Here is a 25,247-nt window from a genome sequence, read left to right on the forward strand (position 1 = left end):
ATATCGAAATAGTATTCTACATAATGAAAATAAACAACAAATAAAAATATTAATAAATTAATAAATGTTTCTAAACAATTTGAGAGACTATTGGAAAAAAATCGCATAAAGGAAAACAAATGTATAATTAAGGCTATGATAAGATGAAAAATACTTTATAGATTTAAGAAAACTTTTCAAATATCAACATATATACCCAATGGTTGAGAAATAACAAAAATTGTTTTAGCAAAACAAAAGAGTTCTTCAAATGAAACAAAAACTAATAATAATAAGTATTTTTTTTATATTATCTAGTAAACGAAAGGTTTGTGCTATTAAATACTTAAATTGAGAGTATTAAACATTATCAGGAGAAAGGAAAATATACAATAAATAAAAATTTTAAAAATAATAGAAATGTTCAAATGTGAGACATAAAAAAATTTTAATTGACATACATATTTTTAACATAATTACATAAAGGTTATGATAAGGTGAAAACTATAATTGAGATGCGAATGAGTTTCATGATAAACCAAATAATTAGAGGAAATAAAAAATTTGATATACATATATATATATATATATATATATGATTACTTAATTAATTGTGAATATTTTAATAATTTAAACGGGACGAGTATTATGGCGGGGATATGTAAATCCCCATATTCATCCACATACCCAATTGAAAAAGTCGGGAATTCCCCATAACCATACCCATACCCAGTCAATGTGGGAATTCCCCGTCAAAATGGGGACGGGTTCAAGTAATACCCACGGGGACAAATTTATTTGCCATCTCTAGTCATGACTCATGACAACTTCACTTAAGTATTTTTTTAAGCAATTAAATATTTTTTTTTAATTTGAGTTGATTAGTACATTAAATAATTAAAATACAAAAATATTATTGGAATACATTAGATAATATTAAGATCATTATATCTAGCGACTAGAGGGATGTCGATGACAATCAATCGACTAATTTCATTTTACGACCTCCACAAGAACTGAAACAAAATGGTAGATTGTATTTTTCCTATTTATTGTACAATTCAACTCAAATTAAAAAAAGACTAAAATATTTAATTACACTTATTTTTTTTTTTAAATATTGAAGTGAAGTCGTCATGAGTCCTAATGACTTCACTTTTCTAATACACTAAAAACGGTTTGATTCATGACGACTTTGCTTTCTTATTTTTAAAAAAAAAGGAAACTGACCTGTATCATGGTGACTTCACTTGTAATGTCATTCTCACTCTTAATGACTTCACCTTGTTTTAAAAAAAAAAAAAAAAACAAGAAAAGGTCCAAGAGGAAATAAGAAGGAGTTCTAAAACTCTCACACAAGTCACACACTTCGAGGAAGGTAGTAGGATTGTCAACCAATTCTACCAACCTCCTTCACCTAGAAGGCATGGGAGGTGTTCTTGTCGACGTTGGTCCAATTAATAACCGAGTATAAGTCTAGAAAGAGCAGAAATTGTGATGTCTCCTGTCTTCTTCCCTTTCTCTTTTTATATTAGTTAGTATGCTAGTCCTTAGCACGACTATCCGGGGAATCTGGGCCGTGGCGAGAAGGTTGCGCTTCCTGGGGGATAGCTTCCCGTTGGGGGTATCTTTTCGTTAATTCCGCCCTTTGAGGGGTCATTTTCCAAGCCTCATGCTCTACAGTACTAATGAGCTGTTAATTGCGCTTGGGCTGTCTAGAAAGGGCTTCATGGTCGGGTCAAACTCAGGCGCGCCTGGGTTGTGCACTAACCCTCCAACCTCATGGACAGTTAACTTGGCGAGGAGATCGTCTTGTTCCCCCTGGCGCGCACGATCTTCGATTGCTCAAACATCACCAATAACAAAGTGCCACGTGGGCCATGTTTCAGAACATTTCAACTTCCTAAAAATTCAGGTTTTCCCTCTTAAACCTGTCCTTTCATTACCATCTTGTCTTTTCATCTCTCGTCACGCGATATCGGCATATATCCACTTCTATCCTTTGCTGATTTCGTGGCCATTACTCGCATCATTCTTCTCTAGCCTCCTTCGAGACTGCCTTAAATGGTGTTTTCCCGTAGGATCGTTGCGTCTTCCAAGAGGTATTTCAGTTAACCCCTTCCTCTACTCACTTTATGCGTTTTGTTGGTTGTGTTCGTGGTGTCATACTAATACTCTTGAAAGGATGGTTTTTACTCGAGCTTTAGTTTCTGTTACTTAGTTCATGCTTTGATGCTCTTCGTTTGCGTTTTGATGCCCTGCATTCGTTTATGAGATGCTCAATATAGTAGTTCTTCTAGGTGGTTTTTATAGGAATGGGGGATTGTGTTCCAAAGGAAGGAAAAAATGTTCAGTTTGGGGGTTTTGGTGGTTTTCTAGCTGCGATGAGGGTTTGTCTGAGTGGTTTTCTTATCTTTAAATGGTTTTCTGGTTTCTTTGAGGTTGTCTTTGAGTGGTTTCTGCGTTTTTGCTTGTTTGTCCATGCTAGGAGGTCTTAGACTGTCGTGCTCAGTTTGTGTCTGATTGATCACGACCTCTTATGATGAATTGTATCGCTAGGCGCCCATAGGTCTCTGTAGGGAAATATCGAGTTTTACCTCGGATCAGATGGTGGATCGGTTTCGTCGGGGGTAGAGAATATGCCAAAGTAATGAGGCTGATGTCGTGATAGTCTGATGTGCTTTAGACGAGCCGGTGTGTGCTGATATCAGCACGGATTCTGCCTCGAGGCAATTTTGTTTTTTCTACTCAACCCTTTTTTCTAAGATCAGGCTGAGGTTACCTTTGAGCTCTTTTGAAAAAATTCTGTTAACCGAGCTCAACGTGGCTCTAGCACAGGTACATCAGAATAGTTGGGCTTTCGTCCAAGCTTTCCACATTTTATGTACCCATTTCGAGTTAGTTTTGAGCACGAATGTGTTTCTTTATTTCTTCGAGATGAAGAAATCCACTAAGCAGATGTGGTCTTCCCTAAGTGGCGTAGGAGGTCGAGTGCTTTTGACATTGTTTCAATCATCTTACAAGGGTTTTAAGGGTTCCTTCTTGAAGGTCCGAGCTTCTTCTCAAAAACCTGATCTCCTAGAGGGTTCCCGCTATATTGGACTCAGAATCCCAGCTTTGTCGGAGCTAGGCAGCTAGGAGATCTTGACCCATAAGAGCGAGAGCATTACCTCTTGTTGGAACAACTCAAAATGTTGTTTGAGATTAAATAAGTTCTAAGTTTCGAGTTTCAACCTGCTAACCTTAAATTCTACATCGGTTGGTTCATGGATGTGTACTTGGCTTCTCTCCTTTGATGCTCGCTGTTTAAGATAATTTATTTTTTATTTTGCTTTTGTAGAGTCTAGGATGGGTATGTCCAAACAGGATCTTGCTAGGCGTTTGAAGAGTATTCGAGCCCTTGTACCTCAACCTACTGTGGTGGAGGCTCTCACCTGAGTTGCGGATGCCATGCTGGTACCATCTGATGATGGAGAGACAATATCAGAATCCGAGTTGAAACGCCGGAGAAGGGGATCGATGGCCTGTGGTGAAGTTGAGATGGTCGCGACGTCCTCACATTCTCGCCCCGAGCATGCTCTTTCTTCCACAGGACAGCTGCCTTTGGAAGGTTCGAGTAGCATATGCCAAAGCTTCTGGGATTCGTCGTATCGTCATGTGGCACATAATCTAGCTCACAACATTTTTTAGGATGATCTCCGGTGTTTGCTCAATCAGGATGTGTCATCGATCCAAGAGAACATATGCGCCTTTCTCCATAAAGTCGAGGTGTCTTCGATATCCTTGTGTGAAAAAATGAACCGCCTAAGTCTTGTTGAAGAGAAAAAGGACAAGGAGATCGCCACCATAAAGCTAGAAGTATCTCGACTGACTTCCGAGCTTGCTGATATGGAAAAGTTGAGGAAAGGCCTCAAGGAACAGGAAGTGAGGTCTACTGAACTCGAGATCGCTCTCAAGGAGGCTACCGAGAAAGCGACCAGTCTTGAGGGAGATCTCCGCCGACTGGGGTAAAGGCTGAAGAAAAGTAGAAAGTATGGAAGGAGCAGAAGGAGAAACTGGCAAACGAGGCTGCTACAACGTATGGAATAGGATTCGAGGCAGCCTTGGAGCAGGTCCGCTTCCTATGTCCTTCCGCTGATCTTTCTGGTGGGGATGCTAAAAAAGTCGTCATTGACGAGGACTTGGTCGATGGGTGATGCTGGTTTTTTAGATTTGATGTTTCCTTCTTCGTATATTGAAAAACAATACTTTGTATAATTTAAGATTCTGAACTTGAAATGAGGTCGTACCTGTGGATGTTTTTATGCTCGTATTTGTGATGTCGCGTGCTTTGACCTTTCGTTTGAAATATTTTCTTTTACTTAGTTGACTGGTCTTACGAGATCGTCGCTTGCAATCTTTAAATTTTGCTACGGATTTTGCGCTATTTATTCGTAACTCTCAAGTCCAAAGTGGATACCGAGCTGAGACTAAGCATTCGATTTAGTTGATTGCTCCTATGTCGAGCTTAGGTAGTCGCTTTAGACAGCTCTTTACCGTCTCTAAGCCGAGCTTAGGTAGTCGCTTTAGACGACTCTTCGCCGCCCCTAAGTCAAGCTTAGGTAGTCGTTTTAGACGGCTCTTCACCGCCCCTAATCCGGGCTTAGGTAGTCACTTTAGACGACTCTTCACCGCCCTTAAGTCGAACTTAGGTAGTCGCTTTAGACGGCTCTTCACTGCCCCTAAGCCGAGCTTAGGTAGTCGCTTTACACGTCTCGTCACTGCTCCTAAGCCGAGCTTAGGTAGTCGCTTTAGACGGCTCTTCGCCGCCCCTAAGCCGAGCTTAAGTAGTTGCTTTAGACGACTATTCACCGCCCCTAAGCCGAGCTTAGGTAGTCGAGAATTGCATCATTTAATTAGGAACAAAGAAATATGAATTTTATTTAAAAAATGAATCTGACCTCATTAAACAACCCTTGTGTTCCTTAGCCAAGGGAAGAAGAGTGTCAATATGGACGAAATACATGATGGTTTAACTAAAATAAAGACGGGGATTTACTGCGTTCCAAGTTCCGGGAACTTCCGATCCATCTAGAATTTCTAAGACGTAGGTGTCATTCCCGAGCACTTGTTTGATACGGAAGGGTCTCGTCCACTTCGGGGATAGTTTATCTTCGATTTGTAAGGGATGGGTTTTTCTGAGGATGAGATCGGATTCCCTAAACGATCGGGGGATGACTTTGCTTTTGTACCTAGATTCGACTCGTCTTTTCATTGCCTTGCTCTTGATTCTCGCCACTTCTCTCACCTTATGTAGGATGTCTAGATTTGCTCGCACACCTTCCTCTGTTAAGGCGACAAAGAATGTTCTAACTCAGAGAGTAGGTTGTTCAACCTCTATAGGTAGAACAACGTTCATACCATATACCAGATTGAAGGGGGTTTCCCTTGTGGTCATCTGTTTTCACTGTGGAGATACGCCGGCGCAAAGCTCTTAAAATTATTTGATTTGTTGCCTCTGCCTATCCATTTGTCTACGGGTGTTCCACAGAAGAGAACACTTGACAGATTCCCCCGCTTTTACAAGCGTCGCGTACAACTAATGTCGTCAATTGCGTTTCGTTGTCGGAGATTAATCGCCTCAGAACTCCAAATCGGCAGACGACATTTCTCCAAATAAAAGCTTTTATTTTACTCGCCGAGATTGTTGTTGCGGGCTCTACCTCGATCCATTTTGTGAAATATTCGATTGCGACTATCAAGAACTTTCGTTGTCGAGCAGCCAGGGGGAATGGCCCTAGAATGTGATTCCCCATGTGTGGAAAGGTCATGGAGTGCTTATGGAGTGCAATTCCTCAGGTGGTGCTCGGTGAAGGTTGACATGGCACTGACATTGTGGGAATCGTCTCACGAAATCTCGACAATCTTATTTTAACGTGGGCCAATAATAACCAGCTCGGAGAACCCTCAAGGACAGGGTTCTGCCTCCGACGTGACTGCCGCAAATACCTTCATGGAGCTTGGACATCAACGGATTGCCCTCCTCCAGTGTGACGTAGATGAGGAGTGGTTGGCTGAAATCTCGACGAAAAAGTCGTCCCTCTATGATGGTGTATCTGGCCGCATTCTTTCTAACAGCTTGAGCTTCCGTGGGATCGAATGGTAGACGACCATCTGCCAGGTACAACAAGTAAGGGGCCAACCATGATTTTGAAGGAGGTCCCCTCTCTTGTTCAATGATGATCGAGCATGTTTGGACGTTGGATCCAGTGTTTGTGACCCTAGGTGTCACCAATATCTCTCGTATTATTGATCTTTGTCGTCTTAGGCGCGATCAACTCACTAATTTAGACAAGAGATCGGCACATGAATTTTGCCCCTCTGGGACGTGTATCAGTCTAAACGAGTTGAAAGTGGTAGCCAGGGTTTAAACGAAATCTAGATACTGAGCGAGCAAAGGGTCTTTAGCTTGGTATTCCCCCGAAACTTGTCTTGTTACTAGCTGGGAGTCGCTTTTCACCGTTAGTTCTTTCATGCTGAGCTCTTTGGCGAGCAACATTCCCGCTATTAGAGCCTCGTATTCTGCTTGATCATTGCTCGCTCGAAAGGCGAAATGAAGTGAATGCTCTAGTAGAGCACCTTGTGGATCCTCCAAGATGATGCCAACTCCACTTCCTTTCGAGTTCATTGCTCTGTCAACCAACAACACCCATCCTCCATACTCCTCTCCCTCCATGGCGATTGGGGTCAACTCGGCCACAAAGTCGAACAATACCTGAGCTTTGATAGGACTGCGAGGTTCGAAAGAGATGTCATATTCCGAAAGTTCGATGGCCCATTTGACGAGTTGTCCTGATACTTCAAGTTTTTGGAGGATCTGCCTTATGGGTTGGTTGGTCATTACTATGACGGGATGTGCCTGGAAATAATGGCGTAGTCTTCGCGTGGAGAGAACCACAACTAGAACTACTTTCTCAATTTTCTGATATATGATTTTCGCCCCTCGAAGAGTTTTACTAACAAAGTAGATTGGCAGTTGGTCCTCCCCCTAGTCCAGCATCAAGGCCGAGCTTATGGCACTGTTGGTGACCGTGATATACAATTTCATAGGTACCCCTTTGTGGTTGGCATAAAATCGGTGGGCATGACAGGTGTTCTGTTAGTTGCAGAAAGGCTTGTTCACACTCGTTTGTCCACCAAAAATTCTTTCCCTTCTGGAGGCATTCGAAGTACGGATGCCCACGATCACTCACCCTCGGTAGAAATCTCGATAAGGCAGCCATGGGTCCTATCTGATGAAGGATTGACCCCAACCAAGGATGGAGGCACATGCTTAAGAAGACTAAGCATGTTTAGAAAGGAAGTTCACTAATCCTTCATCCCTTTCATTTGTGTTTGTTATTTTTGATTCCCTAAGTTGACTTAGTTGAATCAACTTTAGTTGACTTGTTGACCTTTGACTAGGTTTGACTTGTTGATTATAGTTGACTTGACTTAAGCCAACATGCTAATGTATGTTTATTTGCTTTGTAGGTTAATTAGGAGTAAGAAAGCAATGCTAGGTGGCGCATGGTGATTGGGGAGCACAAATGATGTGGATGAGAGAGTAAAGCAAAGGCATAAAGTATAAAGTAAAAGGCATGAAGCAAGTGTACCTATGTACCTTTGGTCTCCTTTGTTTTTAGCACACTTTGGCCACTTTTTGGAGACATATGAGACACATTCTTTGTCTCCTTTTGTGCTAGAACGAAATTAGCCTTGCACACACCATAGTTAGGTCTTTTGTCTCTCATTTTTGTAATCTTATTTGACGTAGTTTCTAGAAGCTAGGGTTAGGTTTTTGTAGAGACATCCTTAGGTATCTTTTATTTGCTTAGAGGCCCCTAAACTCTTCTATATAAAGGGTGCTCCTAGACATGTAAAAGGGTTGAACATTTTGAAGTAAAAACACTTTTGTGTCTCAACCATTTGTGAGAGTTTCCTCCCTTGGGAGTGAATACTTTTAAGCCTTATCTTGCGTAGCAAGTGGCGGCACACATCCACTCATCTTCAAGGTTGCCATGGCTTCTAGCCTAGCCTTGTAGTGGCGTGCTTCTCACATTTTTACCATTTCTTTCCTTTCCATTTTATGTTTTCTTCTTCCTTTAATTGTTCTTGGTTTTCTATGGTTTATGTGCTTTCCATTTCCTTTTTGTTTTGAATCAATCCATCATCTTCTTCTCTTGAGCTTTGTGAAAGGAACCTTCACATCTAGATAGCTTGCTATCTTAATGTCCAGTTTCACTTAGCTTTCTTAATCAACTCACACCATATTCAATAATCTTAAAAAGGAACAAGATAATCCTTCATCATTTGGTATCTAGAGCCTAGGTTATCTTGAATATGGTGTTTTTCATGTGCTAACCTTGTCTTGTTGTAGCTATCTTTGTATGATTCAAATCCACTTCCATTGCACAAAAAAACAATGCTGGCAGAAACTGTTCACAATTTTAAAAGACTAAACTGCACCTGCTCAGTGATCCAAAAATTACGTTCTTGATGTCAATGGAAAGCTATGTTAGTCTAGTTTCTAATGAAAAAAGAACCAATGCATTTGGAGTTTTGTGGAGAGAGTTATGATTGAAATAGTGAGCAAAAGTCAGAGCTGCCGAGATCACCGCGAATCAACGTTTTTCAGGTTATGTTGGGTAGTTTTGGCTACTGTTTTTGTTACTCTTCTTACTCCTAAATGTTGTTGGATAACATATCTTTGGATGCTTAGTCTTTGAGCCTCAAATCCATGAGTTTAAATGCATGATAGCTACATGTTTGTGTCTTTGTGTATGACATGTTTGAGTCTTTAAATGTGCCTAACTTTTGCTTGAGTCATATGTCATATGTTATCTTGAAGTTTTCTTATTCTTGTTTTTACAAGTATTTGAATCTTGCTTTCACTTTATGTCTTGCTTGATGTATGCTCCATGAAATTGATTTTGGCCTAAAACTTGAGGAACTAAGTGTCCAAGCCACCTAAAACTCTTTCTCACCATTTTATGAAACTAGTTGTGAAAGAAGAAAAATTTGCACCAATTTTTGCCTAAAAATTGAGAGCAACCTTGCTCCTTGGTGAACTAAAAGTGTGTTTTTCACTAGGTGTTATGCTACTAGTTTTCATACTTGAGAATTGGGTGATATTGGCTAATTAGTTCCATGCTTTAACTTGGTTATGATCTTTCTTGGTGTATGCATGATTTAAGACTTGAAGATGCTTGTCAAGTACTTTCCATAGAGTCTTTAAAATGTGCTTTTCTTGTTTTAGTCTTGTTAAAAGTTTTGTCTCAAGCTTTTCTTCTTTAGAGTTTAGCTTTCCTTGTTTTTGTGCTTTTCTTGCTTGTCACTAGGTGTTCTTTGTTTTGTCTTAGTAGTTTTCTTTTGTTGAAACTTTTGGGATGTTGTGGCCGAATCACTTGTCTTGCATTTGAAAGGTTTCGAACAAGTTTTTAAAAGTGTTTTCTTCACTCCTTTGGTGGATTTTGAGTGCTAGCCTTGCCTTGTTACATTGGGAGAGTGATCTAAACACTTGGGTTACATTGTGGGTTGGATTTGGTCTCGGTTTTATGTTGTCTAACCCCTAATTCATTTATTTTGTCTTGGCTTTGAGTGTTTTGTTGTAGGAATCATGGCAAGTTCATCAAATGCACCTACTCCAAACAAAAACAATACATTGATGAGAGTGCTTCGGGATTTGGAGTTGTCTAGGAAGGAGTCCTTTGAACAATTGAGAAAAGAAAAGGAGCAAAGTGACCTAAGAATCCAAGAGCACATTCAAAGGCTTGAAGCTAAAGAGCAAGAAAGAGAGGCTAGGAAAAGAGGGCATTCTAGGCGCAACCCAACACAAGAGAAGCAAACTCCAAAGATTCCTAAGTTCTATGGTGGAAGTGATCCCAAAATCTTCCTTGATTGGGAAGCTAAAGTTGATCAAATTTTCAATGAAAATTATGTAAATGATCAAGCACAAGTTGATCTAGTTGTTTTAGGATTTTTGGAGTATGCCAATACTTGGTGGCATAAAGTTTGTAAGAATTATGACCAAGGGTCACCCGCGGCTTCTTGGATGGACATTAAAACTCTTATGCGCGCTAGATTTGTTCCTTCCTATTATAGGAGGGAGACTCTTTTGAAGCTCCAAAGGCTTCAACAAGGGTCCATGTGTGTAGATGAATATTACAAGTTAATGGAGTCCATGCTTCTAAAAGTAGGACTCCAATTTGAAAGTGAAGAGGAAAAGGTAGCTAGATTTGTGAGTGGCTTAAGGAGGGACATACAAGATTTAGTAGAGTTATATGAGTACTCCTCTCTTGACAAAGTTTTACATTTGGCCATCAAAGTTGAAACTCAATTGCAAAAGAAAAAAAAGGCCAAGAGGAGTGGTTCATACAATGACTACTATAGTTGGGGAGGGAAAGAAAATTCTGGTATAGTTGAGTGAGGATCTTAGCGTGAGTGTGGAACCAGTGGTCCAGACCATTATGGTGTTAGTGGTCCTAGACGATGACTAGGGTCAAGTAAGATTATAAGAATCGTCGGAATTGCCAATTTGTAGGAAGTGTGTAAATCTAAGGTAGGGAGGTTGTTAAAGGATGCATAAAGTGATGGAAATCGGGACAGCTAAGTGGAGTAAATAATAGAGCTTATAGAGGTAGGAGTTTACAGGGACACATTGATTATTGGAATAGTTGAACTTATGCATGACTAATTCGATAAACTAGTTTAAAGGTATATACATGAAGTGAAGGGGGTTCAACTATCTGAAAACATGATTACGTGAGACCATTGTGGGGAACTTGAATAAAAGTCACGAAAACCAGTAAGAGTATATTACTGGTGTGGCGCCTGGCGGTGGGATCGCACTCGCCAGGCGATAGCAAGGAAACAGTGGGGTTCTGGAATTGGTGGCGCTTGGCGGAAGGGAGTATCCCGCCAGGCGATGGCGACGAAATCAGTGGTCTCTTGGACCACGTCCGCCTGGCGGTATGGGTTGTTCCGTCGGGCTGTAGTTAATGAATTTGAATTCTGAGGCGCTTGGCACCTGACGGTACATGTCCCCCGCCAGGCGGTCTGGGAGTGGATAGCGCCTAGCGATACGTGACCCCCACTAGGCGATTTGGTTGCTGTAAGTCCTAAGTGATTGGACTTCGTAGGGTGATCTACAAGGCTTTTGGTGATGTCTCAAAGGTAAGATTGCTGGGTTCCTTGAGTTGAGCTCGGAACATATCCCTTGAGTTGAGCTCGGGATAGGGGTTAAGCACGTACATTCCTCGAGTTGAGCTCAGAATGACATCTCTCAAGTTGAACTCGGGATGGCGGATGAACACGAGGAACCCTTGAGTTGAGCTCGGGTTGGCGAGTGTTGCCGGTGTGAGTGTGCTGGTTGTGGCCAGTACGAATGGGTCCAGATAGATTGCCATCCTTAGTTGTTGGCTGACGAGTTTGGTAGTCTAGGGACATTACGGACTATGTTCGTAATTGGGAACTCCACCTGGCGTTACGGTGTATGATTCGTGGCATTGGTTCCCGCACGTGCTCTGTCGGTTGTGGCCGATAGGTTTGGCAGCAAATTATCTTGGGGTAATCACTAGAAGAGGTAGAACATGAATGGTCTGGTTGTGGCCAAACGTTAGAGAGTTGAGAAAGAGATGATATAGTGGTTAATTGTAGAAATTATAGATATATGATTGGCTATTTAATTATTGTTATGAGATATGTTGATTTTATAAGCTCACCCTATCTGCTTGTGTTTGGCGATGATCGTGTACGCGGTACACGTGAGCAGAGGATGTTGATGCAGGTGGAACCGGTGACGCTTAGCTACAGAAAGGGGATATCCGGGGTGTTTTATATTATTTGTAATTTCTACTTTTGGAAGTAAAATGTAATCTCATTTGAGACGTTTATTTTGGATTATTACAATTTGGTATTCTTGAACTTTGTTTCTATTATATATATTTATGAAAGTTTAAATTTCCCGCATTTTTGGGAAATGAAGTTTATTCATAAATGCGACAACTTTATGATTTTAATTGTTTTATTTATTTAAATTAGTAATATCCTGACGGGATGTTACACTCTACAGTACTAATGGGTTGTTAATTGCGCTTGGGCTGTCTAGAAATGGCTTCGTGGTCGAGTCAAACTCAGGCGTGCCTTGGTTGTATAAGAGATAACATGAACAACCACCAAGAGAGACTATGGTAGACCTTTCTCATTTCCATGGGAAAGAAGATGTTATGGCATACCTAGATTGGGTGATGAAAGTAGAATAACTTTTGAGTGCCATCAAATCATAGAGGATAAGAAAGTTGTCGTAGCCATCCTAAGCTTCTAAGGGAAGGCTATGTATTAATGAACTTACCTAGTGAGATAAAGAAGACTTTTCAATTCCCCTCAAATCCAATATTGGAATGACTTGAAAAGTGCCCTAAGAAGAAGACACATACCTTCCTACTACCACATGGAACTTATGGATAAACTCCAAAGGCTCCAACAAAAATACATGAGTGTGGAAAAGTATAGGCAAAAGATGAAATTCTATATGATGAGGGTCGAGAATTAGGTAGAAGAAGAACCCCCTAAGATCCTATAGAAAGAAAAAGAGACACTATGGGAGGGAACATCATCACACACTCACTAAAGACATTATGTGTTTCAAATGTCTTGGTAGAGGTCTCATTTCATCACAATGCCCCACTAAAAGGATCATGATCTTAAGGGGTATTGATGTGTATAGTAGCCAAGATGAAGAAAGTGATATTAAGGGTGAGGAGAAAAACACACATAAGGGTGAGGATGCCTTTCCTTGTATTGGGGATCATCTTATGATAAAAAGAACTTTCCACAAACAACCTAGTTCCCAAGCACTAACCCAAAAAGAGAACATCTTTCACACAAGATGTAAAGTTTTAGAAAATACATGTTCTCTTATTGTGAATAGTGGTTTGTGTTGCAATTGTTGTAGCACTAGGTTGGTTGAAAAGTTAGCACTAGGTTGGTTGAAACACCAATGAATTAATAATGATAAGGACATAGTTGTTAATCAACTTAAGTTTTCCATAAGGAATTATGAGGATAATGTGTTATGTGACATAGTACCTATGGTAGCTTGTCACATCTTAATGGGAAAGCCTTGGCTTTTTTTTTAAATAAAATCATACACCATGGTCATACTAATGAGATAACCTTCACCCACAAGGATAAAAAGTTTGTGTTTCACCCTCTAACACCATCTCAAGTGGTAGAGGATCAAGTGAAAATGAGAAATAATATAGAAAAAGGAAGTAAAAAGAAAAATGATGACACTTATAAAAGTGAAATCAAATGTTCAAAATGTTCAAAGTGTTAAGGTGACACACACAAGTCCAATGATTTCCCTGACAAAAGAATACTTATGTTTAGGGCTAAAGGTTTGTGTGAAGATTCCAAAGAAGTCTTCTTTCCACCTTCTTCTAGAATGGAAAAACAAGACCAAATAAGATATTATGTTGGAAAGGGAAGTCACTCTAAAAGCACGTGGATTCAACACAACAAGGCAAACAAGATCTTAAAAAGAAATGCTCCCCAACTTCAATGCCTTGATCATTCATTTGATCACAAGTGTATGATCCTTGGGAGCTACATGCTTTGGATAATTATTCTAATAACACTTACCTTGTCTCTTGTTTTTTGTATAAGGGTATTTGACCCCAGGGAAAGAAAACCAAACATCTCCAAGAGGAAACAAAGAATTGAAGATTTGAGGGCAAATCCTTTTGAAGAGGGAGAGGATGATGACATACCTCCTAGCATGGACTAAGCACTTTCATGAAGAGTTAGAGTTATGTATGCAAGGTGAAGCCAAGCTTTTCTCCCTTGGGCCATCATGGAGCACTTATAGTAGATTGGGAATATCTAGACCTTCTATTAAGGATAAAGTAATGTCAAATTTCCTTTTAGGCCTCGTATTAAGGGCCAAGTAGTATAGAGCTTTGGTCAAATTGGGTCAACATCCAATTTGAGCCTAACTTAAGTAATCTTGGTTAGTTTAAGTTTTTAACATAACTTGGTGGACAAGGCATGATGAAGGGCGCCCCACATTAGGATAAGTGACCATGTGTCATGATTCCAGTGGGGAACTTTTGCAAGAGTAGTGGTTTTTCCTGAAAGTTAGTAGAGAGTTTTTTCCTGAAAGTTAGTGGCCAAAAGTCCTCCTCTCCTTCACTAAGATAAGTTTTTTTTTATAGTTTGGAGCCATGGAAGCATTTTTAATGTTTGTGTCTACTTTGGAGACACCTTCTTTTATAAATATAGGTGTTTCCCTCCTTGTAAAACCAGTTTGAGATTTGCAATGAAATGTTGCCAAAATATTTAACCTTTTTTAACTAGTCTCTAAGTCAAGGCTAGAGCATCCCAAGTGTTCCCTCTAGCCACCCTTCGTTAGAGTTAACCCAAACTCTCAAAGAGAAACATCAACCATCTCCATCCCACCACAAAATGAGAGCTTTTCCCCTTCATCGCCTTACTTTCGCGCACCACTCAACACCATACCCATCATCTTCATGCTTTGGCCCAACCTAGCTTAAAGAGGAGACTATAAAAACTTGTAGAGAATCAAGGGTGGTGTAGTTAAGTGAGAGAAGCCAAGTTCAAGCCAAACATCTTAATCAACATCACTTATCTTTATTTTTATGCAAACTTATTTTCAAACATTTATCATTGTTTTGTAACAAACTTGAATAGATTATAGATTACTATTTTATCAAACCAAATCCCTGAAGAAACTATTTTCTTGAACGAATAAATTTACACCCTTAGTGGGAAACTAACAACCAATTATGGCATTTCTTTCATGATCTTATGGTAGGTACATGACTTCTAGTGTTTGATTCAATGCATAAATTCGAATTTGAATCTAGAATTAGTATATTTGTAATCCTTTATAATATGATCTTTGTTTTTATGAATGCATGATTGATATAAATGTTAGTAGCTTTCTCATAATACAATTATAAGCATTGTGGATGTTAAAAATTGCCATTAGCTTACCCTTTATTTTTCTATGTTGGTTGTCATGTTCTCTTTTGCTATGATCACTTTTATTAGCAGATCATTAAGCTGATTAATTATGATAATTATCTATATAGTCCAAACCTAGCTAGCTAAGGGCCCATAAACCTAATATAAATAAGTTATATCCGAACTTAGAGATATCTAGGCCTAAAGGTTGAGTGAAGAGATGAGTGTTTTAAGGAGTCTTTGTAGTCTGTTTTCCATCCTGCAAAAACAAACACAAATATGATGATTGATCTCAATGATATTATCTTAATAGATTTGACTTTCGTCTCAAAACCTCCCTTGACTATGAACTGAGAGATTTATTTCAACATTCAATAGTCCTACATTGTTTAAAAGTCGAGACAAAAAATAACATCTTTCAACATAAAAACTTATTTCTCATGACCAAAGACTTGAAGTTTAAACACACCTTCAAAATGTTTACCCTAAACACAAACAATCCCCAAAATCATTTCAAATCCCAAAAGCCTAAAATACATTAACATGCTTGGAAGGACGAAATCAAAATTAAAATGGAAGAGATAGGAGGAAATAAAAACCCTATACAACAGTTGCACACTTTTTTAGCTAGGTTGAATTTCTGAATGTTTCAAAGGTGTATTTGTACTCTTTTCATTTATCTAAATTCACTTTATTTTGTTATCTATTCCGCTTCTCTTACTTTCCACCCACCAACTTAAAAGCAAAAAGCCATATCTTATTTATTAGTTATACTACTCAAATAAATATATATCATGAAATAAATAAGGTACTCAGCATGATCTAAATTTAATTAACACTTATTTAAATTAATCCATTCACTCATTTTTCACATAAAAACAATACTTTTGTCATATGTACATGTTGATTTTCCTTTATAGAGAACTGACACAATTTCTTCCATTTATTTTTGTGTATCAAAAGTATTCATAGAGAAATTTACAACAATACTCACTCTTATTTATAAACCGTTTAGCTTTCAACACAATTTGAAAAAGAAATTATTTTTTTCTCATTCTCTCATAAGTAAATTTGATAATCAAAATTTAAAAGTTAAGTTTAGTTTCATCTAACTAAATATTATACATGTTTTTTTTTAACTTATGAAGACGTCGAATATGTTTATTCGAAAATTAATAAAATTAAATTAAAAAAAATACATGTTTTTGTTTTCTAAATGGAAACTATGTATTTAGGTTAAATTTACAAATATTCCCAACCTCTACAGTAGTTGGATTGGAGTACAACTAACAGCAACATCACCAAATATATAAAACTTGGTACCTTTCTTTCTTTCTTCTCTCTATCGATTCTCCAAACAAACCCTACCCGTTTTCAGTGTTTCAATTTCTCGCAATCGTGATGGGTTCCGAAGGATCCAGCGTCGTCGGTGAGCACTCATTCCTTTTACCAATCGTTATTTGCCTTTCCAGTTCTTCAATTTTTCAATCCTTAAATGCTTTGGGACTCTTCATGTTTTTTGTGATCTTGTGCTTCCCTAATTGAGGAACGAGACTTTGTGCTTGCTCTGGCCATAGCCCACTGTTTCTAGTTGCGTTCCATTTTTAGTTTTGAATTGGGTGCCTGTGTTGGGTTATGATGAGTTGGTTACAACCGTAACTTATAAATGACTTTTGATTTTGGAGGTATATGATTACAATTGACTTTTTATTTATTGTTATGGTGATTGGAGAGGGGGTGATTCCTTTCTTTCATTTTTCTCCGGAAAATAGTCACCCCATGCTATAACCAATTCTGAAATAAATGGAAAGGGAGTTACGCAGATTTTTACTTCAAGATTTCTGTAATTGGTGGAATCGTTAGCCAATGTTGTGTCTGCTATCTAGTATAAAGCTTGCTGCACGAGGCAATTGAGTTGCTGTGGGCAGTCCATGCGGGGTTTTAAATGGTGCTTGCGCGATTGCAGTTGTGATTTTTTTTTTGGCAAATTTTGAATTTGTTATCCTTGATATTGGGCTGAGGTGGCTGCAATAGGGTTTCGGAGACCACAAAAGCCTTGATGTTGTAGCTCAATTGTGGTTCTCGGTTTTTACTTTTGCCACTTATCGCAGCTGAAGTTCTTGTGCTGCCATCTGTTTAAGTATTTTTCTCTTTGTGAAGGTATGAATATAGTAATATAATGGTGGAATTATGTTTCATCAACTTACTGGACAAATTTAAATTATGCTGTGGGGGTACATTGATTATGCCATCCTCCTAGTCATACACAGTATTGTGGAGTTAGTTTATGTTTGAAGTCATTTTAAGTTTATCACAACATGCGTGTATGCATTGCTTGTGAGTGACAAGTTTAATTGTTGTTGAAAACCTAAAAAGTGTTTTGTTATTTCCTATATTGGTTCGTACACTTTCAAAGCCAGTTTATGACACAAGCTTTAGTTCTGTATAGTTTGATACACAATACGCAGTGACCATCCAATAATATTTTTCGTTACTGGGTGGAGGCTATGTGGTGGTGAGCTGCCTAAGATCTGGTTATTTTGTTAGGTAGTGTTGAGGGGAAATTGATAAATCTGACACTGTTAATGATTCCTCTCTAATAATAAATATATCATATATCTGCCTAAGTTCTGTTTTGCCAGTTATTGTAAATATATTTTAATACTGATATATGAATGGTGGTGGCCTTGGTCATATTCGGTAATAGTGATAAATGAACTCTTAGGATGATACTGATGACTTACGGTTTGCTACTTGATCATTGCAACATGGTTCATATTCCCACTCTTTTTTCTTTAAATGTATCGCTAATTTAAATTGTGGGCATTCTATTGGTTTTTTCCCTGTGGCTGTTTGAAATGGGTTTATATTACTGACATGCAAAGAGAATGGGCAGCTTTGCTACATTACAGATTCTTCTCAAATATCTTTGTTGTATCTTGTTTTCTGTTTATGAGAATGCCTTATCCTCACTCAAATTGTATTTTTCCTTTAAAATTTCTTATAAAATCCCTTTGTAAATTTATCAATTATTAACGCCTCCCTTCATCAGTCATCACAACGATGAGGAGTTCTAGTTACACACACCTTCTAACACTCTCTCATTGGTTATCATTTGTTGAAAACTACTATATCACGAGAGAGATTCTTGAAATAGACATGGAACCCTCAAAATTTTGTGATGTGGAATAAATTTTCACAAATAGAACAGAATGTGTTTAGAACTGTGTTAAAAAGTGTATTTCTTGCATTTCTCTTGTAACTATTCCATTTAAACAGTTTTGAAGGACTTAGTAGAACTTAGATTTGAAATTTACTCTTAAATTATTTGCCCCCTGCAGTTCCTAGGAATTTCAGATTATTGGAAGAGCTTGAGAGAGGTGAAAAGGGAATCGGAGATGGAACTGTTAGCTACGGAATGGATGATGCTGATGACATATACATGCAGTCGTGGACTGGGACTATTATTGGACCCCCTGGTGTAAGCTGTCTCTGCTTTTCTGGAATAATACTGTCTTTTTCTTTTGTTAGTTATTTTTGACACTTGGAACCCCAACTAACGTTCTTATCTGCTTCTATGACTAAGTAAATACTTTGAACTTCAGTAGGAAACTGGGAGTTGTTGAACATTTTTCAGTAAAATGTTATAGATCAATAATCTGTAAACTGATATTTATGTTCTTCAGACATGCATAAATGTCATATATGGATTGAAATTTTGGATGACAAGTTACAAATAAAGGTTCCACTAGTATAACTAATAGCTCATTTTATTAGCTTCATTATATAGATGTTTTAGTAAAGCCAGCTCCTTTTTTGTTGATTGATGTCGTGCTACTCAATAGGTGTATTGAATGAATGTGTTTTCTATTTTGTACATATTTTTTGGTTGGCTTCTATTTTTAGTGTCCAGAGGGTACATACATATGTTTTAGAAAAAAATGGACTCGTCAATGAACCAAAAAGAAGAATTTCAAGGTTTTATGGTTGGACTTAGTTTTATACATATGACACAGAAGCCTTTTCTAATTGGATAAGGTTTTCTACATTGATAATGTAACATCACACCATTGGATTGTCATAACCTAATGTACAGAAAGGTCATTTAGATCTATTTTCTTTTTAAGAGTTTCAATTGTTTTTTTTCTGTAAAATCCTTTAACCTATAATTTCTGGGTCATCTTCCATTTCGTCAACTCTTCTTTATGAGTGAGATGTTGTGATATCTCAAGGTACATAATAATTAGGGTTTAAAAAGGGGTGTTAAACGATAACTGAAAAGTAATAACCTCTAGAGTCAGTTACTGAGAGCCTTTGTGACTCTGTTACAAGGTTTGGTACAATTCTTGTAGGTTTGGAAGAATGTTGCATACAATTATTGTGGGAAACTTCTTAGTCTCAAAAACTCAGTCACATCTATAGCTCGGGGGACCTAAATTGGGGCAATGACGGGATATACTTGATTTAGTAACAGTTTTCAATCTACCATTTCTATGTACTGCTATTCTCTTCTCTCTTTTGTTCCTGGTTTCATCTCATTTTATGTGTCCGTTAATCCATCCACAAAACATACTCATCTATATAACACTGTTCTTGTATGCTCTTTACAGCTCACCATTCAGTGGGTACCATAAAGCATAGTAGGTATTATGGCCGTATGGTTATTTTTTCTTTAAGCTTGAGAAGCACCTTACCATCACAAATAACACCTACCTTACATCCTCCCTGCTTGAATTACTATAATTGTTATATATACATACTTACATGTATTAAAATACTATGTTAAAATATTCCTAATTACAGAAGTTTGGGAATACCCTTAATCCATTAGCATTATATAATCTGGAAGCATATCAATTGCGATGTATATTTTTTAATAGAAGTTTGATATTAATTCTACCCTCTCCCTGCCAAGAGAGCATGGTAATTGATTCTAACCCTTTGTCGTCCTTCTATAAACCATCCATTTTTTGGGGTCCTGCTTTGTCAGTGATGATCAAGATGGAAAACACAGTCGGGTAAGTGTCTTGGTACACTGTAAGAGCTGTCATGTTTAAACTGATATTGTTCCTTCTTCTTCCTAAGTTTATTTGCTCATGTCTGTTTCGGCCTTTTGGATTTTATTATGAGAAGTCAACTGGTTTTTGAGTTTTGCTCTGGTTGCATACCTTTCTGGGTGATGTAGAATTAATTGTATCAATCACAAAAGTAAAAGTAACAAACACGTATTGGCCTATTAATAATATGAATGATCCAAGGTTTTCCAGTGTCTTTGCAAATATGAAATAGGAAAAACCTTGAAACAGCCATGTGTAGTACATAGGGTAAAAGAAAAAGTAATTATCATTAGTTAAATGTAGGAAATCACAGAGGGGGAGAAACCCTTTTAAACATGCAAGTGTATTTTCCAACCAGACGCACCATCCAACTGCCAAAATTGAACTGTCGTGGTTGTTTTAAGAATTTGTTTTCTGTTTAATTCTATTTTAACTTTTAATTAAAATGTCACCTTATTTTAATTTTATTTTAAGTTTTCAAAGATTTCTGTACGAGACATTGAAAACAACTTATTATTGTTCACTGTTCCTATATAAATTGTTGAAAACAGGAAACAAAATGAAAATAGGTGACATTTTTATAATTAAAAATGAAAATAGAAAACATTTCTGAAACCGATCAGCCCCTTAGCCTCCTTTTTTGTGGCAACCTTTATATCATACTATCCCCTAGAAAGTCATCTAGTGGGACAAATCCGTTCTTAAATTCTATTAAAGCTTCCAAAGTAGCAGCTTTGGTGGAGAATTAGGTAAGTTTTTCAAATTTGCATAAAGTCATATTTCACATATTTGTACGAATCCTGTTAAGTACTTGCATCTCATCAAAATGTTACCTAAGACTACGCCTTTGATTTCGAAATGGGTTTTTGTTAAGTATGAATCATATTAAGAGTGAAGCTATCTGGAGAAAAAGTGAGGTAAGTTCCTCAAATTTGCATCAAGTTGTTTGTGCTAATCCTGTGGAGTACTTCCATCTGAGTGAGGGTGTTTTGAATTTCCAAATGATTTTGTTAAGGACGAAGCAGTCTTAGGTCAGGAGTATAGCAACTGAAGGAAAAATTTGAAGGAGCTTAAACACTAGACTAGAAAATCAATGGTCCAAACTCTCCTATGCAAATTGGTTCAGAGTAGTCTAAAGTGAAATAAAACGCCGTTTTGATTTTACTGTTTGTCTGTCACTCAAATCTGTATGGAAATGAAGATCTCACTTTCAAGAATGATCTTGAATTCTTGACTAGGAATTAGAATACAAGATAAGGGGCAGATTATGCAAAGTAAACAGATGGAGAAAGAAAAGTAAAGTCTCTGAAAAGGAATGTCTGTACCTAAATGTCCACCCAGAATTCATAGGTTTAACATCAACCAAACTGAAAACAATCAGTCGTATAAAGAAAGCATTCCCTCGGTAATTAGACTTGCGAGAGCTAGTGTGGTAGCTGTTCTGCTTGGTTTGTACTCATTTCTGGTCAAGGCCTACCAGTTCTGATTTACTTGATGCCACAGAATTTATATGGAAGCATGAGCACCGAGGAAACCATTTAGCTTCTAGAGAATTGTTTTGAGATACCAAATTCCAAGATCTTATGAGATTTTAGATTTCAGTAGTATTGATTATGAAAGAATTGAGATTGTAGAAAACGTGTTTGGAAATAGTTTTTTAAAGCTGAGGTTTGGTTTGGATGATAAAGTAGACAATCATTTTTGTAATGCCATATATTTTGAGTCAAATGACAAGATTTTCACTTCTCTCAAGATCAATTCTATTCGCATGGAATTGATTTTTTTCTTTAAAGAGCAGTACTGTTTGGGTCTTCAAATTTCAATGCTATCCAAATGAACTAAATCTGCATCATTTTTCTTAGGCCCACACCAATGCTACCAACTAACACAAAGGTCTCTTATATGTTTGTCCACATGTGACCAAAGAAATCTCTTATGATTTTCTATATACACAGAATTCATTTTTGAAACTTTATTACCCTATCATGATTATTCTTCCCACAATCAGGTTTTTAGTAATATCCAAATAGACTTGATCTGGGTCATTTTTCCTTCTCCTAACACAGCACAATTCTACTACCATGTTGATATGTTTGATACATTTATTGTTAGACATGTTTGAGACAAGTGTCCAGTAAGTATTCGGCAAGTGTTAGATACTCCTTGACCTTGTTACAATTAAATTTTCTTTTTGAGCTCTGACTCTTCAACACATCTTTAGACATTTTGTCTACACAATTTGAGCATGATAAATGAAAGTGAGTTGACACCTATTATTAGCTAAACAATTTCTAAACAGTATTTATCATAAAAAGGTAAAACGAAATAAAAAGAAAACAAATTATATTATAAATAATCCATGACGTGTAGCATTTTTTTTTTTAGTTTTGTATCCATAAGATTTAACTATTTATTTTAACTCTTTAAAATATATGTTTCTTAATAAGAATTCTATTGTGAGGACTGTTATTGTAGGAAAAATATAGCAAATTTGATTTTAAAGTGTGAATCTTAATTCTCAAATATATATGCATGTGTGTGTGTATTATGTATGTATGTATGTTAGCGATGGTGGCGTGTCCTATATTTTAGGCTCTAACCCTGCTTTAGAGTCCATGCCAGCATTGTTTCGGAGTTGGTGCTTTGTTGCCAAGATGAGTGTCATGGAAAAGATGCTGTGGAGATGTGACAATATCAATGAAGAATAGCCCAATAATTGGAGGGTGAAGACTAGAAAATGAGTTAAAACCGTTATAAGGATTGGCCTCTAGGGAGGATTGGCCTCTAGGGAGGGTTGGTTTTGACAGAACACAATGGTATCATTTGATTCAAGTTGTCAACCTACCTGTAATAAAAGGCTTTGGTTGCGTTTGTTTCGCTTTAAGTAACAAGCAAATGTGTAATGAAATAATTGGTTTTATAATGATAGGAATTAAATGAAAAATAAATTAATGTTTCTGAATAATTAAATCCCACTTTCTTTCATCTCATCTCATTTTTACTCCATTTCCTGTAGTGTTCACTGATTACTTTTAATTTCTTTAAATAATGCGTTTCACTTTCTAGCTGCTAAGCAAAACTGAGACTTGTATCTATCTAATAATATGTTGATATGGCTTGTTTCTCCTGTCATGTCATTTTACCAGACTGTTCATGAAGGACGTATCTACCAGTTGAAATTGTTTTGTGGCAAGGATTACCCTGACAATCCTCCATCTGTTCGATTTCAAACAAGGATTAACATGACATGTGTCAATCAAGAAAGTGGAGTGGTAAGAGAGAATTTTTTTCGTAATTGGAATTGAGCTCATTAATCACTAAATTGAAATTGAACTCACTAAATTCACTAGACTGGATTTTTAGGATTAACATGACATGTGTCTGTCATTACTCTTGCGTGAGTGAAATTGAACTCATTAATCACCAAATTACCAGGTTGAGCCACATTTGTTTCCTATGCTTGCTAATTGGAAACGTGAGCGAACAATGGAAGACATTTTGTTGCAATTGAAGAAAGAAATGATGTCACCACAAAATCGGAAGCTAACTCAGCCTCCTGAAGGTGCATCTATCTTATTTTTCTTGTCGCTATTTGTTTATATATTTTATAAATTGCTATATTGGTAAACATCTTTCGTAATTGTTAGTGGTATCTATAATTTGTTTGGTTTACTTCTCAGTGTGTGCTGTCATTATTTGTGTGTCTTGTCATAGTCTAAAGCTGTAGGCAAAGATGTTCTGACTCTTGTATATAAAGTTACTTCGTCTTTTGGTTAGTGATTGAAAGTTAAGTATCAGAGATTGTTAATAGAATTAACTTTTTTGAACTTGTAATAAGGAAGTTGGTGATTGTGAAATATGAAGATGCCAAATCACTTGCAACCAAGTTAGGATTTAAATTTGTTAGATTTTTTACGACTTTTGAAATTTTGGCTTATTCTTTCACCAAGTAGTCTTAGGAAGTGCTTTTGTTTGTTGTGTCATCTGTTAAAAGCTTGAAGATGAAATAGTGTTATATTTGTAATGATAATCCCCACATTTTTTTTTTCTTGAATCTCAGTTCATCTTAATTAAATTCAGGAAGTAAATTATATATTTTGTACATAAATTATCACTCGTTTGCAAATATAGTTCTTTGAAATCTGAGATTTTTTGGTAGCAACTTCCTTTCCTGAAGATATATTTTTTGGTATCTCAATTTCTTTTCCATTTTATCTTCTCGCCTGTTCTTAGTAGTTTATAAACAATTTTGATGAGCAGTAGCTTACCTTTGTATATTGGTTGTTGGATGATTTATTTTTGTGATGAATCTTAAATGGCTTGAGCATACTGAATGGTTATTTTATGAGTGTAGGCAATGAAGAAGCCAGAATTGATCAAAAGGGTCTGGTGGTGAGATGTTGTATTGTGTAATTCAGTGGAGAATCCAAGAATAATAATGTAAATAACTATATTCAATAGATGATCCACGTTCACGGACGCATGCATAAGGCATTTATAATGTAATTATGGACCATTTGGAGCAATCCAAGATATAGTAGTGACTATCATATCAGCTCTTGTGAATCCTTTTATTCTACTGAGGCTGTTTCTACAGCGGACTCTAATTTCGCAGTTTAAAATCCTCTTCTTCTTTTTCCTGTCTTTCATCTGTATACTTGTGTCTTATGGGATAACATTTGACCTATCATCAAACGATGCTTAGTTTCAATGGTGGAACTCAGTGTTTGGTTAAATTATGTTTTTGGTCTGTCTTGTTATGTTAGGTTGGTAACCCAATAAAGAATGACTCATCTCTACCCTACACTTTCATCTTAAACTCCATTTCTTTACAAAACTTTATCAAATGTCACTTCGTATTAAATATTGGTTGGCACATGTGATGTGATGGTATGTTATGATTTAAACAATGGGATGTTGTTTTCTTCATAATTTTGGATTCTCTCTAGAAGTCTTAAATAATGACAATCCCACATAAATGTAAACAAGTAGCAAAAATTAACTATCACCGTCTAATTTAAGTTCTTGATAAAATTTTATGCATGACTTACACAAATCAAAACCAGCACTAACATCACGTAAATGAACTTTTGTGAAAAATGACTCAATTTCTTCATCCAAGCATGTGACATGAAAAATGATAGGACAACATATTTATGTATGACAACACTTGAACAAATGATTTGTAACCAATATGACATAAGA

General features: G+C 37.1%; 2 protein-coding genes across 5 annotated transcripts; both read left to right on the forward strand.

Moving 5' to 3' along the window:
- The first annotated feature begins 1,276 nt into the window (after nucleotides 1-1,276).
- Nucleotides 1,277-11,974, forward strand: LOC114174159 (uncharacterized). Of its 4 annotated transcripts, none has more exons than XR_014992957.1 (2): nucleotides 1,277-2,081; nucleotides 9,599-11,974. XR_014992957.1 is itself a non-coding variant. In XM_085669776.1 (2 exons), the coding sequence occupies exons 1-2, from the start codon at nucleotides 1,652-1,654 to the stop codon at nucleotides 10,424-10,426; spliced, it is 1,245 nt and encodes a 414-aa protein (XP_085525902.1). In that variant the 5' UTR covers nucleotides 1,323-1,651; the 3' UTR covers nucleotides 10,427-11,974. The 4 variants fall into 4 exon arrangements, 1 of the variants encoding a protein (XP_085525902.1); XR_014992956.1 differs by lacking the exon at nucleotides 9,599-11,974 and adding an exon at nucleotides 3,320-9,592; XR_014992958.1 differs by lacking the exon at nucleotides 9,599-11,974 and adding an exon at nucleotides 7,492-9,592.
- A 4,261-nt stretch (nucleotides 11,975-16,235) lies between these two features.
- On the forward strand, nucleotides 16,236-24,664 carry LOC114174160 (ubiquitin-conjugating enzyme E2 variant 1B-like). The gene is made up of 5 exons (XM_028058936.2): nucleotides 16,236-16,414; nucleotides 18,327-18,466; nucleotides 23,189-23,314; nucleotides 23,478-23,604; nucleotides 24,397-24,664. Exons 1-5 carry the CDS (start codon nucleotides 16,387-16,389, stop codon nucleotides 24,453-24,455), a joined length of 480 nt encoding a protein of 159 aa, XP_027914737.1. The 5' UTR covers nucleotides 16,236-16,386; the 3' UTR covers nucleotides 24,456-24,664.
- The last annotated feature ends 583 nt before the right edge of the window (nucleotides 24,665-25,247 follow it).

Source organism: Vigna unguiculata, chromosome 2 (assembly GCF_037176805.1).
Source record: "Vigna unguiculata cultivar grain cowpea cultivar isolate G323 ecotype 2 chromosome 2, ASM3717680v1, whole genome shotgun sequence".
Taxonomy (NCBI): domain Eukaryota; kingdom Viridiplantae; phylum Streptophyta; class Magnoliopsida; order Fabales; family Fabaceae; genus Vigna; species Vigna unguiculata.